This window comes from Daldinia childiae (assembly GCF_008694065.1).
Source record: "Daldinia childiae strain JS-1345 chromosome Unknown Scaffold18, whole genome shotgun sequence".
In the NCBI taxonomy this organism is placed as follows: domain Eukaryota; kingdom Fungi; phylum Ascomycota; class Sordariomycetes; order Xylariales; family Hypoxylaceae; genus Daldinia; species Daldinia childiae.
In genome coordinates, this window is record NW_022984659.1 from 282,200 (window position 1) to 305,303 (window position 23,104).

A 23,104-nucleotide genomic window follows, 5' to 3' on the forward strand; every position below is an offset into this window, starting at 1 on the left:
TCGACTCATCAATAGAATTCTAGACACAGTCGATATATGTGTAGAATGAAGAACTTGAGGAATTAACCCCTTATATACCTAGGTAATAGGGAATAGGTATAATAAATGTCTATTTAGAAGTAACACTAACTATAGGAGTTTTGTATTAGGCTCCGAGTAATTCTATAGATGGGACCCTTTAGTCGTCGAAGAAGACAAGCCGGAAGAGAACTTCAGCGCGAACATCTTAACAGTTGCCGCCAATCTAAATCCTATATTCACCACTATATCGAGGATAGAGTCATATCTCTAAAATTCCACAATTAATCTTATAATCCTGTACTAGCGATGCGGCTCTTCTGATCCGTTTACATAAGAAAGCCACCAATATTCTAAGTCGGCGCGTAACCCCGGGGACGGATGCGTTGAACCGATTATCAAAGGGCCGACGAGCGTTTCAGCATCGGGCGTACCCACGTAGTCATTACTACGTATATTGAGATGTATATTGTGATGTTCAGTAGCTGATACGTAGAGTGTAGAGAACTATGGCGCTAAGAGAGGAACCGTGGAAAACTAAAGAGCCTATTCGCGACACTTTACCGTAATCTGCATTAACTAAGATCAATAATCTGTTCGATAATTTCGTCTCGTTTCTAGGGGAGGTTTACATATTTAGTTAGAGGCTCCATTAAGGAGATGTTGATGTACCCCACTCCTGTACCCCTTGTTTCTCTTTATCTTCATGCAAGAAAGTGCCGAATATCTCCTTTATATGTAGAGGTTTCTGTAACTTCTATATATACATATTAAAAACTATATTCTTCTATTTGTTTATTTATTCCGAATATTTTGGTCCGGTTACCTTATTACATTCTGAACAACATGGCTGTGAAACATCTAGTCCTATTCCAATTCAAGGCCAACACCGGCGCCGACGCCGTGAAAGAGGTCCGTCTCCACTAGCTTCCGGTTCCCAATGCGCCACTGCGCCAATGCTCTAACTCACTTACACTAACTTGGGTGTAGGCAACGTCGCGTATGCTTGGCCTAAAGGAAGGCTGCCTCAATCCTACGTCGCGGAAACAATATATTAAGTCTCTTACCGGCGGTAAAGACAACTCCATCGAGGGAGCACAGGTAAGCGCCCAACTACTAAGGTCATAGATAGAATTGCAAGATCGCTAATTAAGCCTCCAGCGTGGAATCACACACGCTTTCGTTGTGGAATTCGAATCGATTGAGGACCGGAACTATTACGTCAACTCGGATCCTCATCATTCGGAATTCAAGAACTACGTAATACCGTTTCTAGAAAACTTCGTTATTGTAGATTATTCCGAGGGAGTCTTCTAATGTTCTCATACCCGAGTTAAGACGGATTTTACCATTGTATCTAACAAGCTAGTATTATACCAACATCATAATCGTAAACAACACAACCAGAATATCTCGTAGTTTACCAGTTTCCTATTTCTTGAGGATATAGAACCTCGATAGCGTACATTCATAATCTATAAAACAATAACGTTCCGTCGTTCTCTAGTCTTGATATGCTCTAGCCACCGAAAAATGTGCTCTTCACTCACTTACAATCACCGCTTGGTATCATGTTAACATACCACCATAAGATATAAACACACTCGTGAAATATATACTAATAGTCCTCACCATCCACCTTCCTATTTCTAATCACGACTGACCATCCGTTTTCACCTATCCATCTCCTCCATGCATCTCTTCACAATCCCAATTGCCTCATCCACAACTTCATCGCCGCGACGCCACGTATACAGCGCCGTGCCGTGCCGTTCCAGCGTCTCCTGCGCACGTTGCAACCGCCGACGCCACAAGTCCAATTTCTTGTTCATAACCGCCGACTGTCCGTTTGGACTCCCGTTGTTATACGTAGCGCTACTATTAATACCAGGTGACAGACCCTCAAACTCAACCTCCGAGTCCCCTGTTGTCCGGCGGCGGACTAGGCTGCTGTCGCTAGCGCGAGCCGCTACGAGACGCGGGCTCGATTTCGTCGTGGAGGTGTTAGACGGTGTGCCTCGTCGAGGGGGCGGAGGAGGGGGTGCGATCTTAGATGATGAGTTGAGGGGAGGAAGATTTGGATTGTCGGATATTTGGCCGTTACTCTTAGTTTTCTTCAACGTTCTTAGTCCGTCCCTTCCGCCGGCGTGGTCAGACGACATCTGCATCTGCGCTAGAGGGCTAGGTGTCAACGCTCTATTATTCGCCTGGCTTGGCTTACGTGGCTCTGGTGGCTGCGGGGGCACCGAACCCGAGGGTTTTTTAGTAGGCCCGCCATCATCTGTAGTCAATATCGGCGCGGCCGGTGTGCTCTGTAAGGATTTTGGTTTCGCAGGTCTTGGTGGCGGTGGTTTCCGTGCTAGTAGATCCGCCGGTCGTGCGGGTTTTCCTACCGTCTGAGGTTCCGATTCGACCCGCCGGAGCCGTTCTGGCTCCGGCTCCGGTTCCGGCTCCTCCGACAGGTCAATTAGGTCTCCTACGACGGTCCCGTTAACTGATTTCGACGTAGTTGTTACTCGAGGAGGGAGCGGGGGTCTTCCGACGAGACTACCCTCTCTACTATCACTGCTATTACTTCTAGAAGATACCTGGTTAAGACGAATGTTTGAATTAGTTCGAGGAATGTGCCTGCCGTTACTACGTGCGTCGAATCCGGAGTCGAAATAACCAGTTTGTTCTGGTGTCGTAACGTCTCGAATGAAAATAGCTAGTATTCTCCCGGGATTAGAGACGGCCAATTCCGTATATACCTCGAGGTCCGCTTCGCCGCTATCACCAACTAGCAGGAATTTCCTTTCTGGAAAATCCCTCATGATCTTCTCCAGCGTACCCTTTTTCCGCTCGGCCACGGGCTCGAATATGCCCTGAAGCATACCCGTATACTGCTTCAAATGTAGCGAGCCCGGCGGCAAGCCGGCTAACTTGAAATACGTAGCTAACACCGGGTACAGCTGCCACGGGCTATTGGAACAGTAATGTATGCGAACGCCGAGGTCATGCAAAGCGTTGTACCATGTTTGAACACCGTCTACAGTTAGGTCGCCCAGCTCACGAATAAAGGTATTTCGAAATATTTCCTTGGCGCCGAACGAGATGTTTGAGCGTTTGATGGTATCGTCGATATCGCTTATTAGACTGACTCCTTTTGGCTCGATGAGCTGCACTGGTTCTGTATAGGATATGTCCTCGTTCGCGAGCACGCGTACATGGGTCGGAACGAAGTCGAGCGCCGCTCTGATTACAAAGTGACCTGAATCATTGGTTTTTACGGTGCGCGACTGGGCTTGCTTTTCGTTATAGAAGAACAAGGTGATGGGAATCTCAACCAACGGTGTGGTCATAAAAGGTGCGATACGAGCCATTAGATTTGCATTTGCAACTGCCAGTTCCGTTTCAGTGAGCTCAGTAGTTCCTGTTGTATTGGTACGCCCTCGGAGAACAGGTGATGACGGCGCAGAGGGTGGTGATCTACTGCTATCTTGCGAGTAATGGTCCAGGCGTCGCCTGCTTCCTTCGTCTTCAGAATCTTCATCCCTCGGTCTTTCACTATAACCACCTTTCTGCGCGGCTTCTTCCTCAAACCTGCCCTTGCGCTCGATTTCTTTGGCTTCTTGTGCGATCCTCTCTCGCTCACGTTCCTCCTCGTGTTGCTCGTGTATTCTCGCCAAAGAGGGTTCCATAGCAGAAGTTGAGTCGGCCTGTTGAGTCCTCGGAGCGGGAATGCCGCTTAACTGTCTCGCCAGACCAATCAATATTCGGTTACGACGAGTCATTGGACTCCTATGAGGGATGTATATCCAGCCTCGGACATCTACGTCTACAATAGCTTTCTCATCTTCGTGTCTTGACCACTCGTTCCTCCAGTATTCCTGTTCGTTCATGCTCATAGTTGAAGTATGGGGTGGTCCTCCCGGATCTTCGAATTGCCTAGGCTGACTCTTTACGTGCCTCTTTGCATAGGACGGAAATAAGACCATCTGCTCGTTTCCTTTTGTCACGATGGCAACGTCGGGGAAGGAATCTGGTATTGTAATCCTGGTCGCTTCTGAAGTATCGGTATCGCTCGATCTTGTCTGGTAGTAAGACTCTTTAATCTCATTTACCGCAGTTGCGCCAGCCCTATACATGCTACCAGCCATAGCTGCAAGCTTCCTCCTTCTCGAGCCTCTCTCACGCCCGCCATCGGCACCTAAGTTCCCACTCCCCAACCCATATTCTGGCATAGTTGTCATCTTTCCCGATGTAGATCTTGATCCATCTCTCGGGCTCTTGGTATTAGGAGTTGGTAAGCCGAGCAACAGCCGTCGCGCGTGGTCGACGAGACGCGACTGCTCACGGCGACGGCGCTGACGGTCGAGGATGAAGCGGTAGATGCGACTTTGGAAGCGATGTTTATAGTGAGGAAAGGTATCAAGGTGGAAACCGATAAGTCGCTCGCGGTAACGTTCGCGTAGGCTATGTGGGAAAAGGTACTGGAGGAGGCTCTGTCGATGATGGGGATGAGGACGTATAGGGAGAAATCGACGTGATGGAGCCACTTTGGGAGGGTTCCGAGGACCAAGTGGTTAAACTTGTTCGAGCTTCACCTTAAAATAATAAATAATATATACCAAACATGTATCGATCGCAATGTGACAAGGCTTTAAACCAGGTGGCTTATGTCTTCGAACGACTGAGAGGGTTGAATTTGATAAGGGCCAATTAAATTAACACATGGTTTACAAAATTAAGAGAGGCTGACATAGGAAGAAGGTTTTGCGATAGGGCCGACAGGTAATATTTCATCATCTGACTTTTGTCAAGGTTATAAAAGTTAGAGCTTGTGCCGTCAAAAGTCTCAGAGTCTCACGGCCAAACGGGGCAAATGTTGTTTTTTTGGTGGGGGCCGCGCACTGGTGACATCAGTCGTAAATCCTAACGGATATCTATCCCTGTTCGTACCTTTCCATATGTTATTTCCATATGTTAGAAGGTACACATAAATCATCCATGTAGGCAAGTAGTTAGGTCTATAAAATATTCAAGTTTAGTGAGTTTAGTGGCAATAGCATCATGGATAGTTCTATATCTTGATCATACTTGGCTATCTTTTAGCTAACTATAACCTAGAGAAACTACATAATGTCGGGTATATTATAACGTGAGAGCCGGGCAACGCGAATAATCTCATGTTAGTATTAATATCATTTAGCCCTATCCTATCTCTTTTGTGTCTTCCCAGACGTTCTGGCCTCCTTCTTCTTCTTCTTATCATTTTTGAAATTAAGAACGGCACCTTTACCTGCCCTCTCGGCAGAGCCCTTCTTCCACATACCCTCCGTCCTTGTCGACCTTGCGTCTAGTTTCTTCCTATCCTTGTTGCTTAACTTGCCGTTCCCCTTTTTCTTTAACGACTCGATTAGCCCATTCAGCTCAGCCCTTCCGGCCTCCTTGGCCTTCTTCTTCTCATGTTGCGTTTCGAACCATGTTCGCTTCGGTCGAGACTTGATTTCATCCTCGTGAATAACCATATTCTCTCCCTTCTTGATTTGCATCTCTGCTTGTGCCAGCTGCTTCTCTTCCTTCTCTTCTTGAGCAATTAACTCGATCTCATCGGCCATCTCGTCGATCTTGTCTTGCCATTTATCAGCATCGGCGGGATCAATGATCAAACTACTGATCTTGGCTCCTTGAGCCTTCCCAGATCTAACCGCTGCTTTTACGACTTTCCGGTCAGGTTCTGCGGCTAGTGTGATGGCAACACCCGAACGCCCAGCTCGTGCAGTACGCCCTACACGGTGTACGTATATCTCGTGTGTCTGTGGGCCTTCGTAGTTGATAACGGTATCCACGCCTTTAATATCAAGACCTCGAGAAGCCAGATCAGTGGCCAGCAGAAAAGACACTTTACCATCTCGGAAGGATTCGACACTAGAAATACGCTACGAGCTGTTAGAAGGGGAAAGGAATAAGCGTATTAAGAGGATTACTCACCTGTGCTTGATTCATACTTCCGTGTAGTTCGGCGCAGGACAGGTTAAATAAGGCAAAAATGATCCGAGCACGATGCGCTTCCTTCTTTTGTCTGAAGAATATGATAACACGCTCAGTATGCATAGTTTTACAGATATGAATGAGATAACCCATTCTCTTATCTTCCCGGCCTGGTCTTAACCTGACAAACTTTTGTTCTAGCTTGTCGTTCGTTTTCCTTTGAGAATCTACCATTACTCGTACTGGTTTGTTTAAACCAGCGCGGATAAGTCGGTCAACGGATGAAGTCATGGTAGCGGAGAAGAGCATTGTCTGCCGTGACTTGGGTAGGGTTGTAAGGATCTCGTTCAGTTCGTCTGCAAACCCATCCTCAAGCATTCGGTCGGCCTCATCTAGAACCAGAATTTCAACCGTATCCGTCGAAAAGCTAGCCGAGTTACGCATATGATCGATAAATCTACCCGGAGTGGCAACGATAACGTCAGGTCTTAGGCGTAGTTCTGCTTCCTGAACTTTCAAACTCAAACCACCGACTGCTAGACAGAACTTGATATCCGTATGACCAGCGAGCTTGGTTGCGACTGCGTGACACTGTATAGCGAGTTCTCGGGTAGGAGTTAAGATAACCACGCGGCTCGTGGGGATTTTATTTGGTCGGTACAGCAGCCTTTCTAAGATGGGAACAACGAAAGCAGCAGTTTTTCCAGAGCCTGTAACTGCACCGCCAACCAGATCCTTTCCTTCCAGCGCGAGTGGTATTGTTTTCGCTTGGATTGGAGTGGGTTCGTTAAAGCCGACAGAATTAAGACCGCGCAAAATCGGTCGTGAAAGGGACATGGTTTGGAACGAAGACTTTCCATTGTGTTTCCCAGCTGTCTTTTTCTCTTCAGGTGCAAAGAAGGCCGCTCTCTTAGCTGCTTCTTCGGAATCTTCCTCATCGTCCGTTTCGTCGGATTCTTCTTCGTCATCAGGGTGATCAACGGGGGTAGCGACAGAATCGTTATCTGAAGCATCATCCTCGTCATTTTCGTCATGATCAGAATTATCTTCTGCCCTATCATCGCCTGATTCTTCGTCTGAAGCAGCACCCATACCAAATCCATCTTCAGCTAAAACTTCGTCGTCCTGATCGTCAAGTTCGATATCTTCGTCTTCTTCTTGGCTACTAACGTCATCCGCGATTTCCTTCTTGTTTTTGTTTACTTCGTTATCCTCTTGAGTACCCCTTCTCCTTCGCACGATCTCGTCCACGTCAACGAGTCTCTTTGTTACGTTTCCGTTCATACCCTTTTTCGCACCATCAAAACCCCAACCTTCAAAATCCTCCGTCCTAAAATCTGTGGTAACATCCTCTGCGAATTCGAATTCAGAGTCCATTGCCCCATCATCCTCATCTTTCTTGCCCCAGACACCATTTTCGTCATCGTCTAATTGAGTAGGTCGCTTGTTTTTCTTGGACTTTTTCTTTGGTGGGTTCGGCTCGAGTATGACATCTTCTTCATTGGGAAGCTCCTCGTTATCAGATAAGGTATATATGAAGTCGTCGGCTTTGCGCTTAGAAGCCATCTTGATAAGGTCTACGATGAAGAAATATCATGAATATTTTGGCCCAATTAAACTATAGAATTAAAAAGTCTAACTATTGAACCTAAGAAAATCCAAGTAAATTTATTTTTATGCCGGGCGGTGTAGATTATAGCTCCACCGGTTCCTCTTATCTTCTTATCCTCTTACCATCTTATCCTCTTATCCCCGCCATGCGAAATGTTTCCGATTACATGTGCCAAGTACCTATGTACCCAGATATTTATAAGTGCAAAGTAACTAAGTACATGTACATAAACCAATATATAAAATGATTGCTGATTTCCTCAAGGTCATTTATCTGTTTCTAAGGTAATTGTAATGTTCCCGCTGGGCGGTACTTTGGTAATGGGAATTGTATCTCGCAGTTTTCCATATAATTCCTATCTGCCCTTAGTAGATGCTCCATACGGTCGAGGCTGGTTTCCTGTTCTGTATTATCCTCTCCATCATTAAAGAAAATCGGCACCAAAGGGCCAAGCGGCCTCGTCCACGATACATCCACAGCGGTAAAATGACCCCTTTCCTTGACGAATGGTCCCCATCTAAAAGCATCGACCAGCCTCTCTGCTCGGGGCAGCAGCGTATCCATTACCCACTCAATACCGGGCTGAACGTTCCCCCTACATTCCGGGTCTGCAATATCCATATTTTTTTGTCCATCCCATTCGAATTCGCCCAATGTTTCCATAAGTAAGGGGGTATAGTTTGGAGGTTGCGTTAACCCAGGTGTTCTGTTAGCATCCGCAACAAACCTACTATCCGGCCGGTGGTACTGAGCGTCTTCACCTCGCTCGTTTTTCGTCTGCTCACGTCTTCCTATACCTTGACCGTATGGAATATGGGTCATGCACATAAGACGTAACACGCGGCCAAGATGGTACGTGTCCTCCCAAAAATTCGGTTCTGCCTCATCTGGTTGGAGGCCTGGCTGTAGCCAAGCATTATCGTCATCTTGTATGGCCGAGTGCTGAAATTCAGCTAGTGCAATCCGGGGGAAAGCATTCGATTCAATTCCAACTCTAGGTGCAGCTCCCGGACTCCTCGGTGCGTAGTTAAGCAAAATATTAGTTGGATCTATGGCCCGGTGGTATGCCATAGTCCAGTCATCGACTCCCTGGCGAGCCACTGGACTCCAGCCATAATACATATGTGCCAATGCTTTACTTAATTCGGCAGCAACATGCCAAATAAACATCTCCGGAATTGACCTGCCTTTTTCAGAATATTTTTGTATTAAGTTTTCCAAAGTTCCTCCATTCAGATATCTGAATTATAAGGAATTAATTGTTAATTAATTGTTCTTAAAAACCCGCTGCTAGTACTATTGCCAGAAGCACTCACTCATAGTAAAGAGTCCAATATTCACCATCTGGTGAATAGAAGTATACTAAGTCTTGGAAATAGTCCTCCACAGAAATCACACGGGATTCGCCTTGAACGTTCGTGAATAATTCGGGAGGTATCGTCGAAACTCTCACTTCAGGTGGTGCAGGGTGGAAGAATTCATCTTCCCTTATCTCTTCTCTGTCATCGGGGTTTAGACGCTTCTTGAATACCTTTACCTTATACAACTGCCAGTTTTCAACGGACTGGGCGAGATAAATTCCAGGTTCATCAATTTCCAAAATTAGAAAACCCTGCCTTGCAATTGTCGGATCACCACCGTATATCTCCGGGGATGCAGGGACTGCAAGGTGTATACTACTATATTTGTACGTCGTCCTCCACCTGCCAGCCATCGTTACAATGGGTTCAGATTTTGTTGAATTTATTTAGTAGGTTAGGTTGTTACGTCGATAGGTATTCGGCCACAAATAATTATATTAGAGATGGGCTAGGTTCTTTACGTCTGGGTAACATATCAATCTGAAAAATAAACGGATAGTGTTTTGTCATTGAATTTGTCATTGACTTTGTCCGCTTATATACAATGCCCTGGTAGACATGGTCACTCAGACTTACCGGTTCCGGTTCATCATTCCTTTATTGAAATAAGCCCCAGAAATAAAAGAGAATGGATATAAGGAATTCGATCGCTCAAGTTAAGATATATTCGGAACTTATTACCTACTACATCAGCATCAAGTTCAATTCTAAGTTAACAAAATCATTTGAAGAGGTAACAATGGTTGGTATTTCAAGAGATAGCTATAATTGTGATCCTAATAGCACATAAAGTATAGTTCTCGTTCATAATCCATCACAAATAAAAGTCGCTTTCTCATCTTTCATTGTATTGATTTGTCTCTTTGTTACAATACAATATATACTGTCAGCATTATCGGAACAACCGAGATTTCTTAGCGCAAGTGTATCATCTTTACTTATATCCAACCAATTTACATACATGGCGTTTTGATGTAGTCAGTTTCAAATAGATAGGCGCCTAAGCATATAAGGTAAATAATAGTTGAAGGGAAATTATATATATTTATTTTGACACGACCAATTTCAACTTTAAGCTGATGGTAATATTATAACTGGACACTGCTCAAAAACATTTACAACAATTCAGGCGTATGCATAATAACTCCATATATATGATACCGCTCACTAACAAAGTTGCTATTTGACCAAGAGCTTACAACGTATTGTCTTATATATTTAAGATACCTGGTACAAAGGCTCATTTGATTATGCAATACAGTGTGTAGTAAAGTGAGTTACATAAATCTGTAGGGCTAATTAAAAGGTTCGAGATGCATCTTTCACTCACACGTAGTCGCAGATGGTACTATTGAATGAATAACCGCCAAAGCTGGTATATTGTGGTAATGAGAGGCTATATACTATACAACTAGTAGGTATATGCGTATTGCCTTTAGATAATAGACATATTGATACATGATACTAGATTTTTCTCTGTCTAATAACAACCTCCAAAGGTGGCTTCTCCCAAAGTCCAAAAATCTTCTGGTTATGCCAGTCTCCAGACTTATCATCTAAAGCCAGGTCGAAATTCCATAGGACTCTAGCCATAATCAAATGCATCTCGTGTATTGCAAGGTTGCGGCCTATACAGTCCCGAGGTCCAAAGGAAAAGGGGCGGTGAGCGTCACGACGGTCGTTATAGAATGGCGAGGCCGGATTCGTGGTGGATTCAGGGAGCCATCGCTCTGGGATATATTCCCGCGCTCTATGGAAGTTAAGCTCTGAGTGGTAAGCCGACATATGGTGAACTCCAACGACAGTCTGTAGAAATGCTTGTTAGATACACGACAGTAATAGTATATTTGACATCTTGATTCCTTACCTTTTCGGGAATTGTCAAGCCCACAATCTGCATAGGTGGTCCTTTTGGTACCGAACGGGACAGAGACATCGGAACAGGAGGGAAAAGGCGCAAACCCTCTTCCAAACAGACAGCCATGTAGGGTAGTTTAGTGCGGACTTCATGGAAGGTAATTTCTTCTTCTGACTGGAACGCGTTACGAACTTCCTCTGTGGCCTTCTTGAGCGCATGCGGCGTCTTTAGCAGCCAGTATGTCGCCCCGCTTAAGAGCGTTGCAGTTGTCTCTGATCCAGCAACCATCAATAGATCACTGTTCGCGATCAGTTCGGCATCACTCAGCTCGTGTGGCTGACCACGTGAGCGCATGAAATAATCCATAAAGTCACCTCTATCCGCCTGTTTCCTATGGTAGATACGGTCGTGGGCAAGCTTGGTAACAAGCGCAAGGTGGTTAGCCTGTGAGTTACGAACCTGAGATCCAGCAACAAGCTTGAGAATCAGACCCAAGATGGGCGCCACACCGATCAAAACCAGGACAGGCATATATCTCATCAACTTGGAGATATTGTCGAGCCACGCATTTGATTTTCCTTCAGCTAGGCCCTGCAGAGGGGTACCATACGCAAGGTCTGCGATCAAATCGAAAGTCGTGAAATTATACCATTGGACCATATCAGTTGGCTTGCCCGACTCGGACACTTCTCGCAATCTCTCGACCAATAGGTCAACATAAACTTTGATGAGTGGCTCTTGTTGCGCCAGGGCCTTGTCGGAAAATGCTGGCAACATTGCTCGTCGGAAGCGGAAATGGTCTGACGCATTGGACGAGATAATCTTTTTGGTGTCCATATTGATCCCCTTGGGATAGTGCTTCGGAAATTCTGCATGTCCATGTCCGTAGATGTCTTTCCAGGCTTGCGGATTGATGAAGGAGACTCCGTTAGGAGAGATTCGAACAACCTCGCCATACTTCTCATGAGCTTCGCGGACTTGGAATTCAGCTATTCCCCGGACCATACCAATCGTCCTCGTAATTGGGAACGCGATCCATAGTGGGGGGCCTGGGATATGTCGAAGCGGGTGAAAATAGAGATTGTATAGAGCATGAAGGCAAGGATATGCGATACCGAGAAAGACAGCGATGAGGATAAGGTGCGAAATATGATATTCTTTGAGTTCGCTTCCGATTTGTTGTAAGAAGCCTGCCATTGTGAAGAGCTCAAGATCTTTGTTTTCCACCCAGAATAGTACGTGATCCACGATGGGAGTGCCAGCATTTATCTCAACGCCTCAGACCAGGATCCAGGATTCGAAATTCGTTTGACCAATCATACCCCTACCTTTACTCATACTTAGAATACTATGTATGTAGCATCGGATCTCTGTTGAATACCGTGCCCGTGACCCACAGGTATAACGACACGGGCCACGCGGTGGGGGGGCGCAAGCCGGCTGCGCCCGGCCATTCAACTACATAGGTCTAGGCACCGGAGAGAATGCTACCCGTCCTGCCGTCATGAACGACTTCATAAATTTATATGCAATACCTTGGCAACTTCCGCTCCCGACCTAGAAACTACCTAACCTAACACGACCTAGATACTGCATGATATCAACGAGAGGGCACCCCTTTAGAATGCTACAATAGCTTGAACATCTTGAATACTTTCAACATTAACATCCGACGACTTAACACCCATAACCCGGCACTTAGGAGGAACATTTAGCACCTAGAAGGAGGATTTGGCATCTAGAAAAAAGACTTTGTACAGCTTAACACCCTTAAATTTTAGAACAGATAGGTATTTCGAAAAAAAAAAAAAAAAAAAAGAGCCTGTGATAATAACCTTCATAAATCCGGGCGTTATCGCAAGTTGGATACCAGCCAACCAATCGCAATGTCTTCTAAATCCCCAGATCTTAGTGATCTACAACGCATTTAAGCCTACCCCTAACTCCCCTGGTCCTCTTTAACGCTCGACCCCCAAATAATATCCCCCTCTATTGTGCATGGGAATCCCTGCTCCTAGGAATTCACCATTTCGTAACCTTGTCATCAATTCAGAGATATGGGACTCTCTTAGTAACTTCACACGCAGCTACTCTCTTGAACGGTCCCCCTGCTTAAGGATCGATACTCGAAGTAGGACGCAACGGTTGCCCAATGAGCAAGTATCCTGCAACGAATTTTATGTCAGCATATGCAGACTCGATCTATTATGGTGGAAACCAAGCTTACAAGAGAACAATTGACAGCGACACCATAACCCAACTAACCGCACATGATCCACCGACACAAAAGTTTATGTTCGCGGATATTAGTAGAAACACCATGGCTCCCCAGAATGGCATATCGATGCAGTTCAGTATGAGGTTGGTCTTTTTGTTGGCCCATTTCTGGAATGTCGTGGTGTGTTCTGTGAGAATTTGGTAAAGAAGAAATATGATGGATTTAAACCCCTAAACGGTAAGTCATGAGTTAGCTAAGTACCAAGCTCATCTTCTAAGGTAACTCACGATGGCAATTCCCATTACGTGTGCTCTTTGTGGGGGCGGATTTTTCATAGCGACACGGACAATGGATAGAATAGTCAACAGTATCATCAAGCATAACTGTGTCATATGCACTGGAAACTTGAAACGAGTATCGAAGTATGCGGAAAAGGCCATTGTTGATGAGTTTTGGTTTGGGCTTTGGTTTTATCGAGTGTTTGTGTTATCAACGGTGTTAAGGGCACTTAGAATCGAGATTTGATAATATTGAAAAAGGCTTAATCAGATATTGATTTTGGTTAAAAGGTAGTTGCGATTGATTACTCATAGCAATGGGACATAGAGTTATATATCATCAATCTCCTTATATCTTCCAGTCTAGACTTTGGATGTTTACGCAATCACGTAGTTTCTATAGCCAATCTCTCGTATGAAATTCGTAGTTTTGATACCCAGTTGCCTGAAGTTACACAGCCACGCGGAAGCAAAGATATGATGCTTAGCCTAGGACTTTATGATTATAGATTAGAACTGTTAGAAGGTCTTGAATAATAAAGTGAAAGTAATAGGGACTTTATCTATGATGTTGATTTGATAATTGTAATTATTTATCTGGTCGTTTTCTTTTATAGCAATAAGTAGTTTTCGTAAATTGTCACAGGAATCTTATAATTATAGGTTAACCATCATTATTTTTTACTACTCATCAGAAAATTATTATATTATTCATCTGAAATGGGTTTCGATAAGACGCTGTGACTAAGGTAGGCTGGAGGGATAGCCTTACAACGTTATCCATGCATTATGCATTATCCATGACCATCTCCTATTTCCCTGCATAATTAACGCTAATAATGGGATTGAACCCTCGTATAGGATAGACTCGGATTCGTACCTCGTACTTCGTACTTTTCGGAAGACTAGCGGCTGCAACCTCAAAAATAGCTTGATCGATACGGAAGTCGCCTTCAAAAGTTTTGTCCATAGGTCGGCCATTGTCAGCTTGGCAAATCTTGGCGACAACTGTCGGCCGTGATAGTAAATGTACTCCTTTTTATATACCATTTTAATCTATTTATTTCACATCAAATATATAAGTTATAGTATTAAGATTTATGCCGAAATATATTTAAGCTTTTATATTTACGATATATTTAAAAGCTATATTTTCTTAAAAATATATTTGGTTGTATAGTTATTGATATAATAAAGGGTATATTTCAATGTACTTTATACTTTTTGCGTGCCAAGTGGGTCAAACCGCGTCACAGCTGGTCGACAGCTGTAACCAAGGCTGACAGGTGCTTGGTATGGACATAACTTTTGAAGGCGACTTCCGTAGTTTGAAACCCCCTAGCAATTTGAGACAAGCCCCAATGTGGGGTAAGCTACTAAACGAAAAGCGACTCGTATACTTCGTACGCGCTCGCTTTAAGAAATCTATATTGAAATCGGCGTTAAGCGGTTCATTGGTCGTTGATCAATTCTGGAAGGTTTCATTATTAGGTCCTTCTTGATGGACACAAAATACCTTGGTTAGGTAGAGTGGAAACATGTCTTAAACATATTTAACTGAGACGTAAAGACTCGAAAATAAAGAAAAAGAAAACTCGGATACTGTGACTTTGAGACTGGAAGTTATAAATGCTACTGTCATCGACAATGTTTGTCACCAAGTCGTTTCTCCTCTTTCTTCTCCGGATAATAATATCTGTTGTCTATTCAGAAGCAGACACGCCCCCTCCCCCTGAGCCCGAACCTATCGATATCATTGAGTTGCCCCTGCCACCTGTAGCTAATAGCTCGCAAGGATCATGTACCTTAGAGTTAGATCCTCTTGGCACAGGCTGTATCCTACAGCATGGAGGGCTGATTCAGTCGGGAAGCTTTCTGCCTGACGGCAACCATGTTATTGCCCGTGTCAACTATACTGGCGCACCCGACTCAGGAAGCCTATACGCTGGGGACCAATTAATACTCATTAAATCCGACGGCACTACTTTCCGCAATGGCAGCCCGTTCAAATGCGTTACCTGTGGAGTGCCCAAGGATAACGCTATCGGTCGAGCCAACGATCTGGATTATCCTCAGGCATTCCGCGACGGAAAACGGATTTTAGCCGGTACTAATATCATTGATTGCGGAGAATTCGACCTCAGCAGCGATCAATGTGTCCCCGAGTCGACATTTATATATCCTATTCGTTGGAACACCGCCGTAGATGGATCAGGAGAGGGCGGGATCATGCGCGAATTGCGTGTACATCCCGATAACATACACATCGGCTTTAATTCATTCGTTAGCACCGGGGGCAAATTAGGCCAATACGGCTACGTGGGCCGGCTTGAATTTAATCCATCACCAACCACTGGCCTACCTTTAGCACCCCGATATGACTTAGCGAATGTGAACGTCTTGGTTAGCGATGGTACCAAAAACCAGCCACTACTCTTTGACGGAAATCGGGTACGTATCAATCCTGATGCTATCACCGTAGGCGAATTCAGAGGATTTAGCGGAAGCGGTAAGGAGGCTACGTATATCGGTAGTCCGAGAGAATCATCAAACATCGACGTGTTTGCCGTTGACCTGACATCGGGCGCTGTCCGTAGGCTCACAAGTCACCCCGAATACTGTGACCCTATTGATATCTCGGCGGATGATGAATGGATAGCGATTATGGATACTCGGGGCAGCGACAGGCAGATGTTCATGGCCGGCATGCGGAATATCCCCCCCATCACGGATTTGGTTTCTGCGACAGCGGCATCTTCCACCCGAAATAACGGCGATCGACGTTTCTTTCAGCCGTATCTTCTCGATAAGTATGGAGACCGCGGGGATTATTACGGACAGCGTATCAATGGGGCGGGTGATGGGAGCCCGGGCAGCATTAGCGACCCACTATGGAACGGACGAGCCGACCCTAGATTTTCTCTAGACACCACGCGGCTGGTGTATTGGGAAGCTCTTGTCGTTGCGCCGGCTTGCGGAGGTAATAATCCACTTTCTTGCCCTAATTCGACCGAACCTGGTGGCCGGACCGAGCGAGTGATGGTGGCGCATTTCACTTCTCGCCAGCCGGTATCATTGGCACACGTTGAGCCATTAAACGACACTATCCCTTGGGCCACCCCTTACGAACCGGGATACGTCCCTCCCCTACCATTGCTAGTTCCTAGCGGCGAGTATATAATGTATGGCGAGGTAGCTGGTTCGGCTCACATCACCATCGTTGCAGACACCAACCTCACGATTGTCAGGTCTGTTGCTGTAAAATACGACAACTTCTCTGATGATGGACTTACCTTTCTCGATGGTACAGAGAACGTCACGACGCAGAATCCAACCGTCACTCTGAACATAGTCGACTGGTATTCCGACCTGGTCCAAACCGGACAGACGAATGCTACTAAGGTGACAAGCCCCGATGGATTCCACTTGTCTATTGACGCGTTCACGAATATCTTCGATGCGAATGGCACGCTGAGCACTACCATCAATGGTACCTTGTACACCCAACCAGCAAATGGCACTTGAGCTGAATATATTAGGCCCTGTAATTTTAGATATTATTAGCAACACTTCTCATAGTAACGGCACTTGTGTACATATGTCTGTGCAACTGGCGACTTTTGAAATATCTACCTAGGGACCTAACCTTAACAGCTTTAGACTGGCTCGTAGTTCGGCAGTTCTACGAATACGAGACCGGGGGGATCTCTCGTATTCGTACTTGGAATGGGGCTTTTATATGCATGAATCGTAATCGCCACGCGTTTCCGAACATGTACGAATTTTATATTTCATTAACCTTACTTCAACTTATGACGAAGTAATGTAATATCTACCGTGGTAAGACCTAAAGCCTACCTAGTAAGCAATAAGAATGGCCTCGCCAACTCAGAAGGCCACCCGAAGACCGCACGCGAAGACTCGGACAGGATGCCGAGTGTGCAAATCCAGGAAAGTTAAGGTGGGCTCGCTTAACAACTCGCTCTTCGTTTACATACATCGTTCTAATAGTATAGTGTGACGAAACGCGACCATCTTGTCGCAATTGCATAAGGTACCTCGACACCGGGTTGTTGACTATGCCGTCTCCGAAGAATGGACGGCCGTGCTGATTGGACTTTAGACGTGGGATTAATTGCGATTTTGACATATCAACCCACCTTACGGCCCCTAGTCCTCACGTCGCCAGCAGCAGTACCGGAACTACCCCCACTAGCCAGGTCGCATCTCCTATAGATACTTCCATTCATCAACACGCGCCGGCGGGCTGGTTTAGTGCTCTCGACCTCGAGCTTCTCCATCACTTTACTACTTCAACATGCTTCACCTTTTCCACCGAACCGATGCTTCGAAACTTCTGGCGTGTGAACCTACCGCAGATGGGGTTCTCATATGAATATGTCCTTCGAGGCCTTCTAGCAGTTGCCGCATTGCACCTTTCCCGGTTCAAACCACAGCGAAGAGATATCCTGATCGAACAAGCCATGATTCATCACAACGCATCGACATCTAGGGTACTAACTGTACTTAATGACTTTACTTCTCCCCATTCAGTACCCATATTCTTCTTCAGCATGCTTACGACGTGGTTCGCGTTTGCTAACCCCAGGGAACCGGATAACCTCCTCTTAATAACGAACGGAGTCGCGCCCGAATGGCTTTTTCTTTTCAGAGGCATGCGTAGCGTAATAGAACTCAATTCTGATGCTATAAGCTCCATCGCGGCATTGGGTTTCATATTCGACTCGGGTAGACGGATGAACGAAGCTTGGGAAAATACCGCGCCTCCCGAACACGACGGGCTTAAAGAATTGGAAAACAATCTCAAGTTATACGTTAAAGATACAGAGAAATTAGGCGAACTTACTCACGGAATAGAATCACTGAGGCGGAGCTTCGTCTATTTCTCCAATGGTACCTTTACAGATGATCAGCGGCTCAGAGCCGCATTTATGTGGCTGTTCAAGGTTCGAGAGAATTTTGTACAGTTGCTAAAGGAACGGGATAACGAAGCATTGTGCGTGCTTTCTTTCTTCTGCGTCCTACTTCAACGACTTGACTACATCTGGTGTATAGAAGGGTGGGGTATGCATTTAATTAGAAGGATATACTCCGTGTTAGATGAGGGATATCGACTATGGATTCGATGGCCGATCGAGGAGATCGGCTGGGTCCCATAGTATGAACCATAAAACATCATAATGCTAACGAATAGTTCCAAGAGGCAATGTCATCGTCCCTAGCGATGGGAACATGATAATACCGTGGCCTATCTGTCGATCTATACCCACGGCACTAGCCTTCTAGCACATATGTATACTATAAGCCCTAGCTAACAAACACTTGATACTAATGTAGTAAATTCTATTTATTATAATAGAATGACTAGAGAGCCCGATGTTGGGTATCACAACAAGCCATTCAACAGTATATAATAATCCAATTGTCTATGTATACTTTCTTTTGATAATAGCTAAGCTTCGGAATGTAATATCAAGCTTCTCTCAAAAGTTTACCTAAGAACCCTTGACCACCTATCTCGCATTGCTTTGGCGGGAGGGTCAACTCAAAAAGGGGAAGGCCTGTGAACGCATACTAGATGATATTCTATCTATTAACTAATATTATAACGGTATACACGATCGCCAAAGAGAATGTAGACTAACAAAATCCTGATTAGGGACCTCGGTCTTTCTTGATGACACTGTTCCTGAATATTCGCATTGTTCAGCCCTTGGGATCGTGGTAGCAATAGTGTGGTACGACTATACGTCTTAATAGACACGCAACTCACCGTATTCCTGATCTCATATCTCACTAATTGTGAACAATAGATTGTTTTTGGGAAATGGGTACTTATACACGCCAAAACAACCCTTAATTTATTCTCTGCTTTCTTCCAGCGTCATCATCATATTAGCTTTAAGTATACAGTATTCAAATATTTAAAATTAAGATTTTTACTGGAAAGAAGCAACAACAATCGAACTAATATGTCTAACTCTGTAAGTCTCAAAGACAAAATTGAGCCCAAGCTCACTATGGGGGATTATTACATGGCTATCATGCTTAACCGAAGCGAAGAGGAGCGGGAGACTATTTTAGCCGAGGCTCGTGAGTGCGACCTTAATCATCCTTGGCCTATTTATGAATATAGCCCAAAGCTTCACCTTGACACGACACCTGAAGAGTTGCTGTCCCCCGAAATACTTGCGATGCCGTTTGGCGATGTATTGAATAAATACTCTGAGCTGGACGGTATGGTTCAAGCTCGCATCAAGTTCTTCTTTCGGCAGAAATTGGGTATTCTCGAGGAGCATAGTCGTCAGATTCTTTATGGTACTGCTGGTTCTCTTAAACCACTAGCGCTAAGTCGTGCTGATGCTACTGAGGGTACCACAACGGGTGAAAGCGAGGTGAGAGGAACCGAACAACTAAAGGATGAGGTGAAGCCAAAGGTTTCTATCAAGATCCCGGCTCCGGTGTTGAAGAAACGAGGACTTTTTGTCAGTTCCGTTCTTCGCAAGTTACATGTCGCCGAGTGGCTTCAGTAGCTTCAACTTAGGTTTGCTTTACCCAGGCTAGAACCTTGAAAGATAATCTAAGAAAATCGGGAGAAATCTTGAATATCTGACATTCATTCCATTGAGTATCTGTTTCAGTGTAAGTAGAACTCGTATAAATCAATAAAATTCCGCAAAACTTGATAATAAAGATACGATAGTTATGCCATAAACAGGTTCCTTGTGATAGACTTCTTAACTAACATTAATATTAGTTCTTTAAATCAATTAAACTGTTCTCTTTCTTCGTCTCATACTAATTATTAATATTCTCTAATCTTTATGTTTTATTTCTATTTCCATAGTCTTTCTATTTTCCCGTCTCTTCCTCGTTCAACTCCTCTGCAAAAAAAAAAAAATAGGTAGTAGACTTCTGCCTACGCCAGGATAGCGGTCTTTGACAGCCAACAAAGCATCCATGACTTTAGGCTTAGCAATCACCCCTACAAATTCTGGAGGCATACCAAATGCCTCCGGCGAGCGACTGGCACCGGCAACGTAAGTATTTTGCAAGGTGCCTAAGCCACCCACCGCGAGAAGAAACCATGTGTTTTCTTGGATTCCAGAGGCGGCGATCAGGAGGAAGATCCAGAGGACAGTCAGAACGAGAACAACTATCCTTGCCGGCCACGACTTGATCGTTCCCCAGTCAGAAGCGGCAAGGTCCTCTAGGTCAAAGCCAACACCGGCACCTTGAATTATGATGGCATATTGACTGCCATTTCCTCTAGTCAACGCGAACGTCTTCTCGGTATCCTCACGACAGGCCCACTTCTCTTGAGTCTACTGAGGAATAGTCCTTGAGATGGAGGCTAATATCATACCTGCTCCCATCACGAGTAAAATACTCCAATCGCCGTATAAACCACACGGTATAACCGCTAATCCGAGCTGCAAGAGACACGGAACAAGCCCAGCAACATAGGGAGAATCGTACCCTGGGTAATTCAGACCTGACAAGCCTAGAAATTAAGGAAACAACCACGCTATATCCACAACATATCGAAGTCATACGCCTTTCGCATCACGCCACGCGACCTGACACTCAGAAGGAGCTACGCCATCAGTTACATCATCTTTATTTCGTGAGTCAACCTTCTTGGACTCCGTAACGCGCGGGTCCGCTACAGCGCTATCGCTCCGACTGCCGCTGTTGACGGTGATAAGAGATTGCGAAAGGGGAGGAGTGGAGTTGCTGCCGAAACTGTCTGATCGTCGACGCTTTCGACCAATACGCTGGTCATCATCTCTATCATATTTATTGCTGTACGGGTAGAGATCTACGACTTCGTTATCCACAGTATACCAATAGCGGGCATTGCTATTAGCTGCCTCATCATCATCGTCGTCGTCGTCTTCGTCTTCGTCGTCCTCACCGTCCTCGTCGCGCGTGCTGCCGTACGGGTAGAGATCTATCATTTCATTATCGACGGAATAATAATAGCGAGTATTATTACGGGCCGTCTTGACGTCTTCATTGTCCTCCTCGCCTGTGCCGCTGTACGGGTAGAGATCTATGATTTCGTTGTCGACGGAATAATAATAGCTCTTCTTATTGCTTCGAGATAGGGACCGTTTTTTCGTAGGCGGGCTCGAGTCCGGTAAGTCGGTACGAGGAAGCGAGGCCGGAGGAACCTGGCCTCCGAATATATCTTTGACTCGGACTTGGGGATATATCGAGTCTTCCGCAGAAAGCAGAACCTTGTATGCACCTCTTCCGGACTTTAGACTCGAAACAGTATTTGCGTTGAAGATAGACCAAGCAAATCGAGCGTATAAATATTCTCGGCGAATCTCATATAGGTCTTGGCATTCCAGATTATGGTACTGCTGTTTTATTTCTTTAAAAGTGGCACGGGTAGCTTTAAATGCATGGCTGACCAGATGGTATTTGCCTTCGCGCTCTTTAGGTAACATGATTATTTCCATATTTTTATCCCATAAATGATGGACGTCTTTACGGAGCGCCATGGAGTTTTCCATACTATCAATTCCCATAGGGCCAGTATACGACCCCATGAAATTTACCCGATACCACCGGTCCGCAGATCTGGGGATTATGTGAGCTCGTTCCAAAGCGGTATAGGAGTTGGTTATTCGACAGGTTTGGTCGCGGGTCAACGTTGCCTGCCGGCTATCGTCGCTCAGCCCCGCGCTACAAGCCGGCGTAGATATGGCTATCTTCTGCCAAGGAGGAGGTAGATCATCATGGGGAAATATCCAATGACTAAAGGATGGTGTGAATGGGTAGTGTACTGCAACAAATCAGCGTACGAAAAAGGGAATAAAAAAGTGCTACTTTACTATCGCCTGCCTCGTTATGGAGGTAGTAAGCCGAGCTAGTAAGAATACCGTTATCAGGACGGGTGATGGCTTCTTCCTTGTTAGCCGTCTTCGAAAGCGATAAATAGACGTAACCAAGCGTCCCGCCGTCGTGTCGCGTCTTAATTCTTTTATGGTCTTTCATCTCCAGAGGCCAAGCATTGCCAGCTACAATGCAGCAGGCATAAATAACAAGATCGTAATCAACGCCTTTGTCGAAATTGACAAACTGCAACAGAGAGTCATCTTCGCTTCCGTAACCTGGATGCTTGATATGAAGGGTATATTGGGAGCTGATGAAGTTAGGAGAAGAGGTTATAGGTGGTAGTTTGGGGCGGATATCCATTGCGAAGTTAATGTGTTATGGCCAGGAGAAAGGCTGTAAAAGATATGAGATAAGTTGGTACTAAATAAAGTTGCATGTTTAGGCTAGTATACCAAAATAATGACGCACTTGGAACATGCCGACCAATTAAAACAGACTAACGTTAATTGTGCCGTGTATAAAGGTACGTATCGTGTATTGCATCGATTATAAGTCATTAAAATGTTAAATGTTATTTAATAAAACGTTAAATTGTTAAACATTAACATCATTTAAATATAATTAATAAATATTTTTATTTGTTAAAAACATTTTTTACGTTTAAATTTTTAAAAATTATTATGGAAAATTAATTTATTAAAAACATTTTTTACGTTTAAACTTTTCGAAATTATTATAAAAAATTAATAAAATAATAATAAATAATTAAAAACAAATAAAATTTTTAATTAATTATTTTAAATTAAAGTTTTATTTGTTTTTATATATATTAATTAAACTTTTTATTTTTACGGGATAAAAATTTTTTAATTAAATATAATTATTTGTTATTTATTATATTTAATTTAATTTATT

At 44.6% G+C, this 23,104-nt stretch overlaps 7 protein-coding genes across 7 annotated transcripts; 4 read left to right on the forward strand and 3 right to left on the reverse strand.

Moving 5' to 3' along the window:
* Positions 1–864: 864 nt before the first annotated feature.
* On the forward strand, positions 865–1,335 carry GL218_09348 (uncharacterized protein; the record flags this gene model as incomplete). Its single annotated transcript, XM_033586182.1, has 3 exons — positions 865–930; positions 1,009–1,119; positions 1,180–1,335. 3 exons carry the CDS (start codon positions 865–867, stop codon positions 1,333–1,335), a joined length of 333 nt encoding a protein of 110 aa, XP_033439759.1.
* Positions 1,336–1,691: 356 nt separating this feature from the next.
* GL218_09349 (Phosphatidate phosphatase APP1) lies at positions 1,692–4,250 on the reverse strand (the record flags this gene model as incomplete). Its single annotated transcript, XM_033586183.1, has 1 exon — positions 1,692–4,250. The coding sequence occupies one exon, from the start codon at positions 4,248–4,250 to the stop codon at positions 1,692–1,694; it is 2,559 nt and encodes an 852-aa protein (XP_033439760.1).
* A 966-nt stretch (positions 4,251–5,216) lies between these two features.
* GL218_09350 (ATP-dependent RNA helicase DRS1) lies at positions 5,217–7,557 on the reverse strand (the record flags this gene model as incomplete). The annotated part of the gene is made up of 2 exons (XM_033586184.1): positions 5,217–5,939; positions 5,992–7,557. 2 exons carry the CDS (start codon positions 7,555–7,557, stop codon positions 5,217–5,219), a joined length of 2,289 nt encoding a protein of 762 aa, XP_033439703.1.
* A 2,871-nt stretch (positions 7,558–10,428) lies between these two features.
* Positions 10,429–12,019, reverse strand: GL218_09351 (Versicolorin B desaturase; the record flags this gene model as incomplete). The annotated part of the gene is made up of 2 exons (XM_033586185.1): positions 10,429–10,770; positions 10,832–12,019. 2 exons carry the CDS (start codon positions 12,017–12,019, stop codon positions 10,429–10,431), a joined length of 1,530 nt encoding a protein of 509 aa, XP_033439718.1.
* Positions 12,020–14,965: 2,946 nt separating this feature from the next.
* Positions 14,966–16,843, forward strand: GL218_09352 (putative saponin hydrolase precursor protein; the record flags this gene model as incomplete). The annotated part of the gene is made up of 1 exon (XM_033586186.1): positions 14,966–16,843. One exon carries the CDS (start codon positions 14,966–14,968, stop codon positions 16,841–16,843), a length of 1,878 nt encoding a protein of 625 aa, XP_033439717.1.
* A 349-nt stretch (positions 16,844–17,192) lies between these two features.
* On the forward strand, positions 17,193–18,498 carry GL218_09353 (uncharacterized protein; the record flags this gene model as incomplete). Its single annotated transcript, XM_033586187.1, has 3 exons — positions 17,193–17,279; positions 17,335–17,372; positions 17,442–18,498. 3 exons carry the CDS (start codon positions 17,193–17,195, stop codon positions 18,496–18,498), a joined length of 1,182 nt encoding a protein of 393 aa, XP_033439716.1.
* Positions 18,499–19,359: 861 nt separating this feature from the next.
* On the forward strand, positions 19,360–19,872 carry GL218_09354 (uncharacterized protein; the record flags this gene model as incomplete). The annotated part of the gene is made up of 1 exon (XM_033586188.1): positions 19,360–19,872. One exon carries the CDS (start codon positions 19,360–19,362, stop codon positions 19,870–19,872), a length of 513 nt encoding a protein of 170 aa, XP_033439719.1.
* Positions 19,873–23,104: the final 3,232 nt, after the last annotated feature.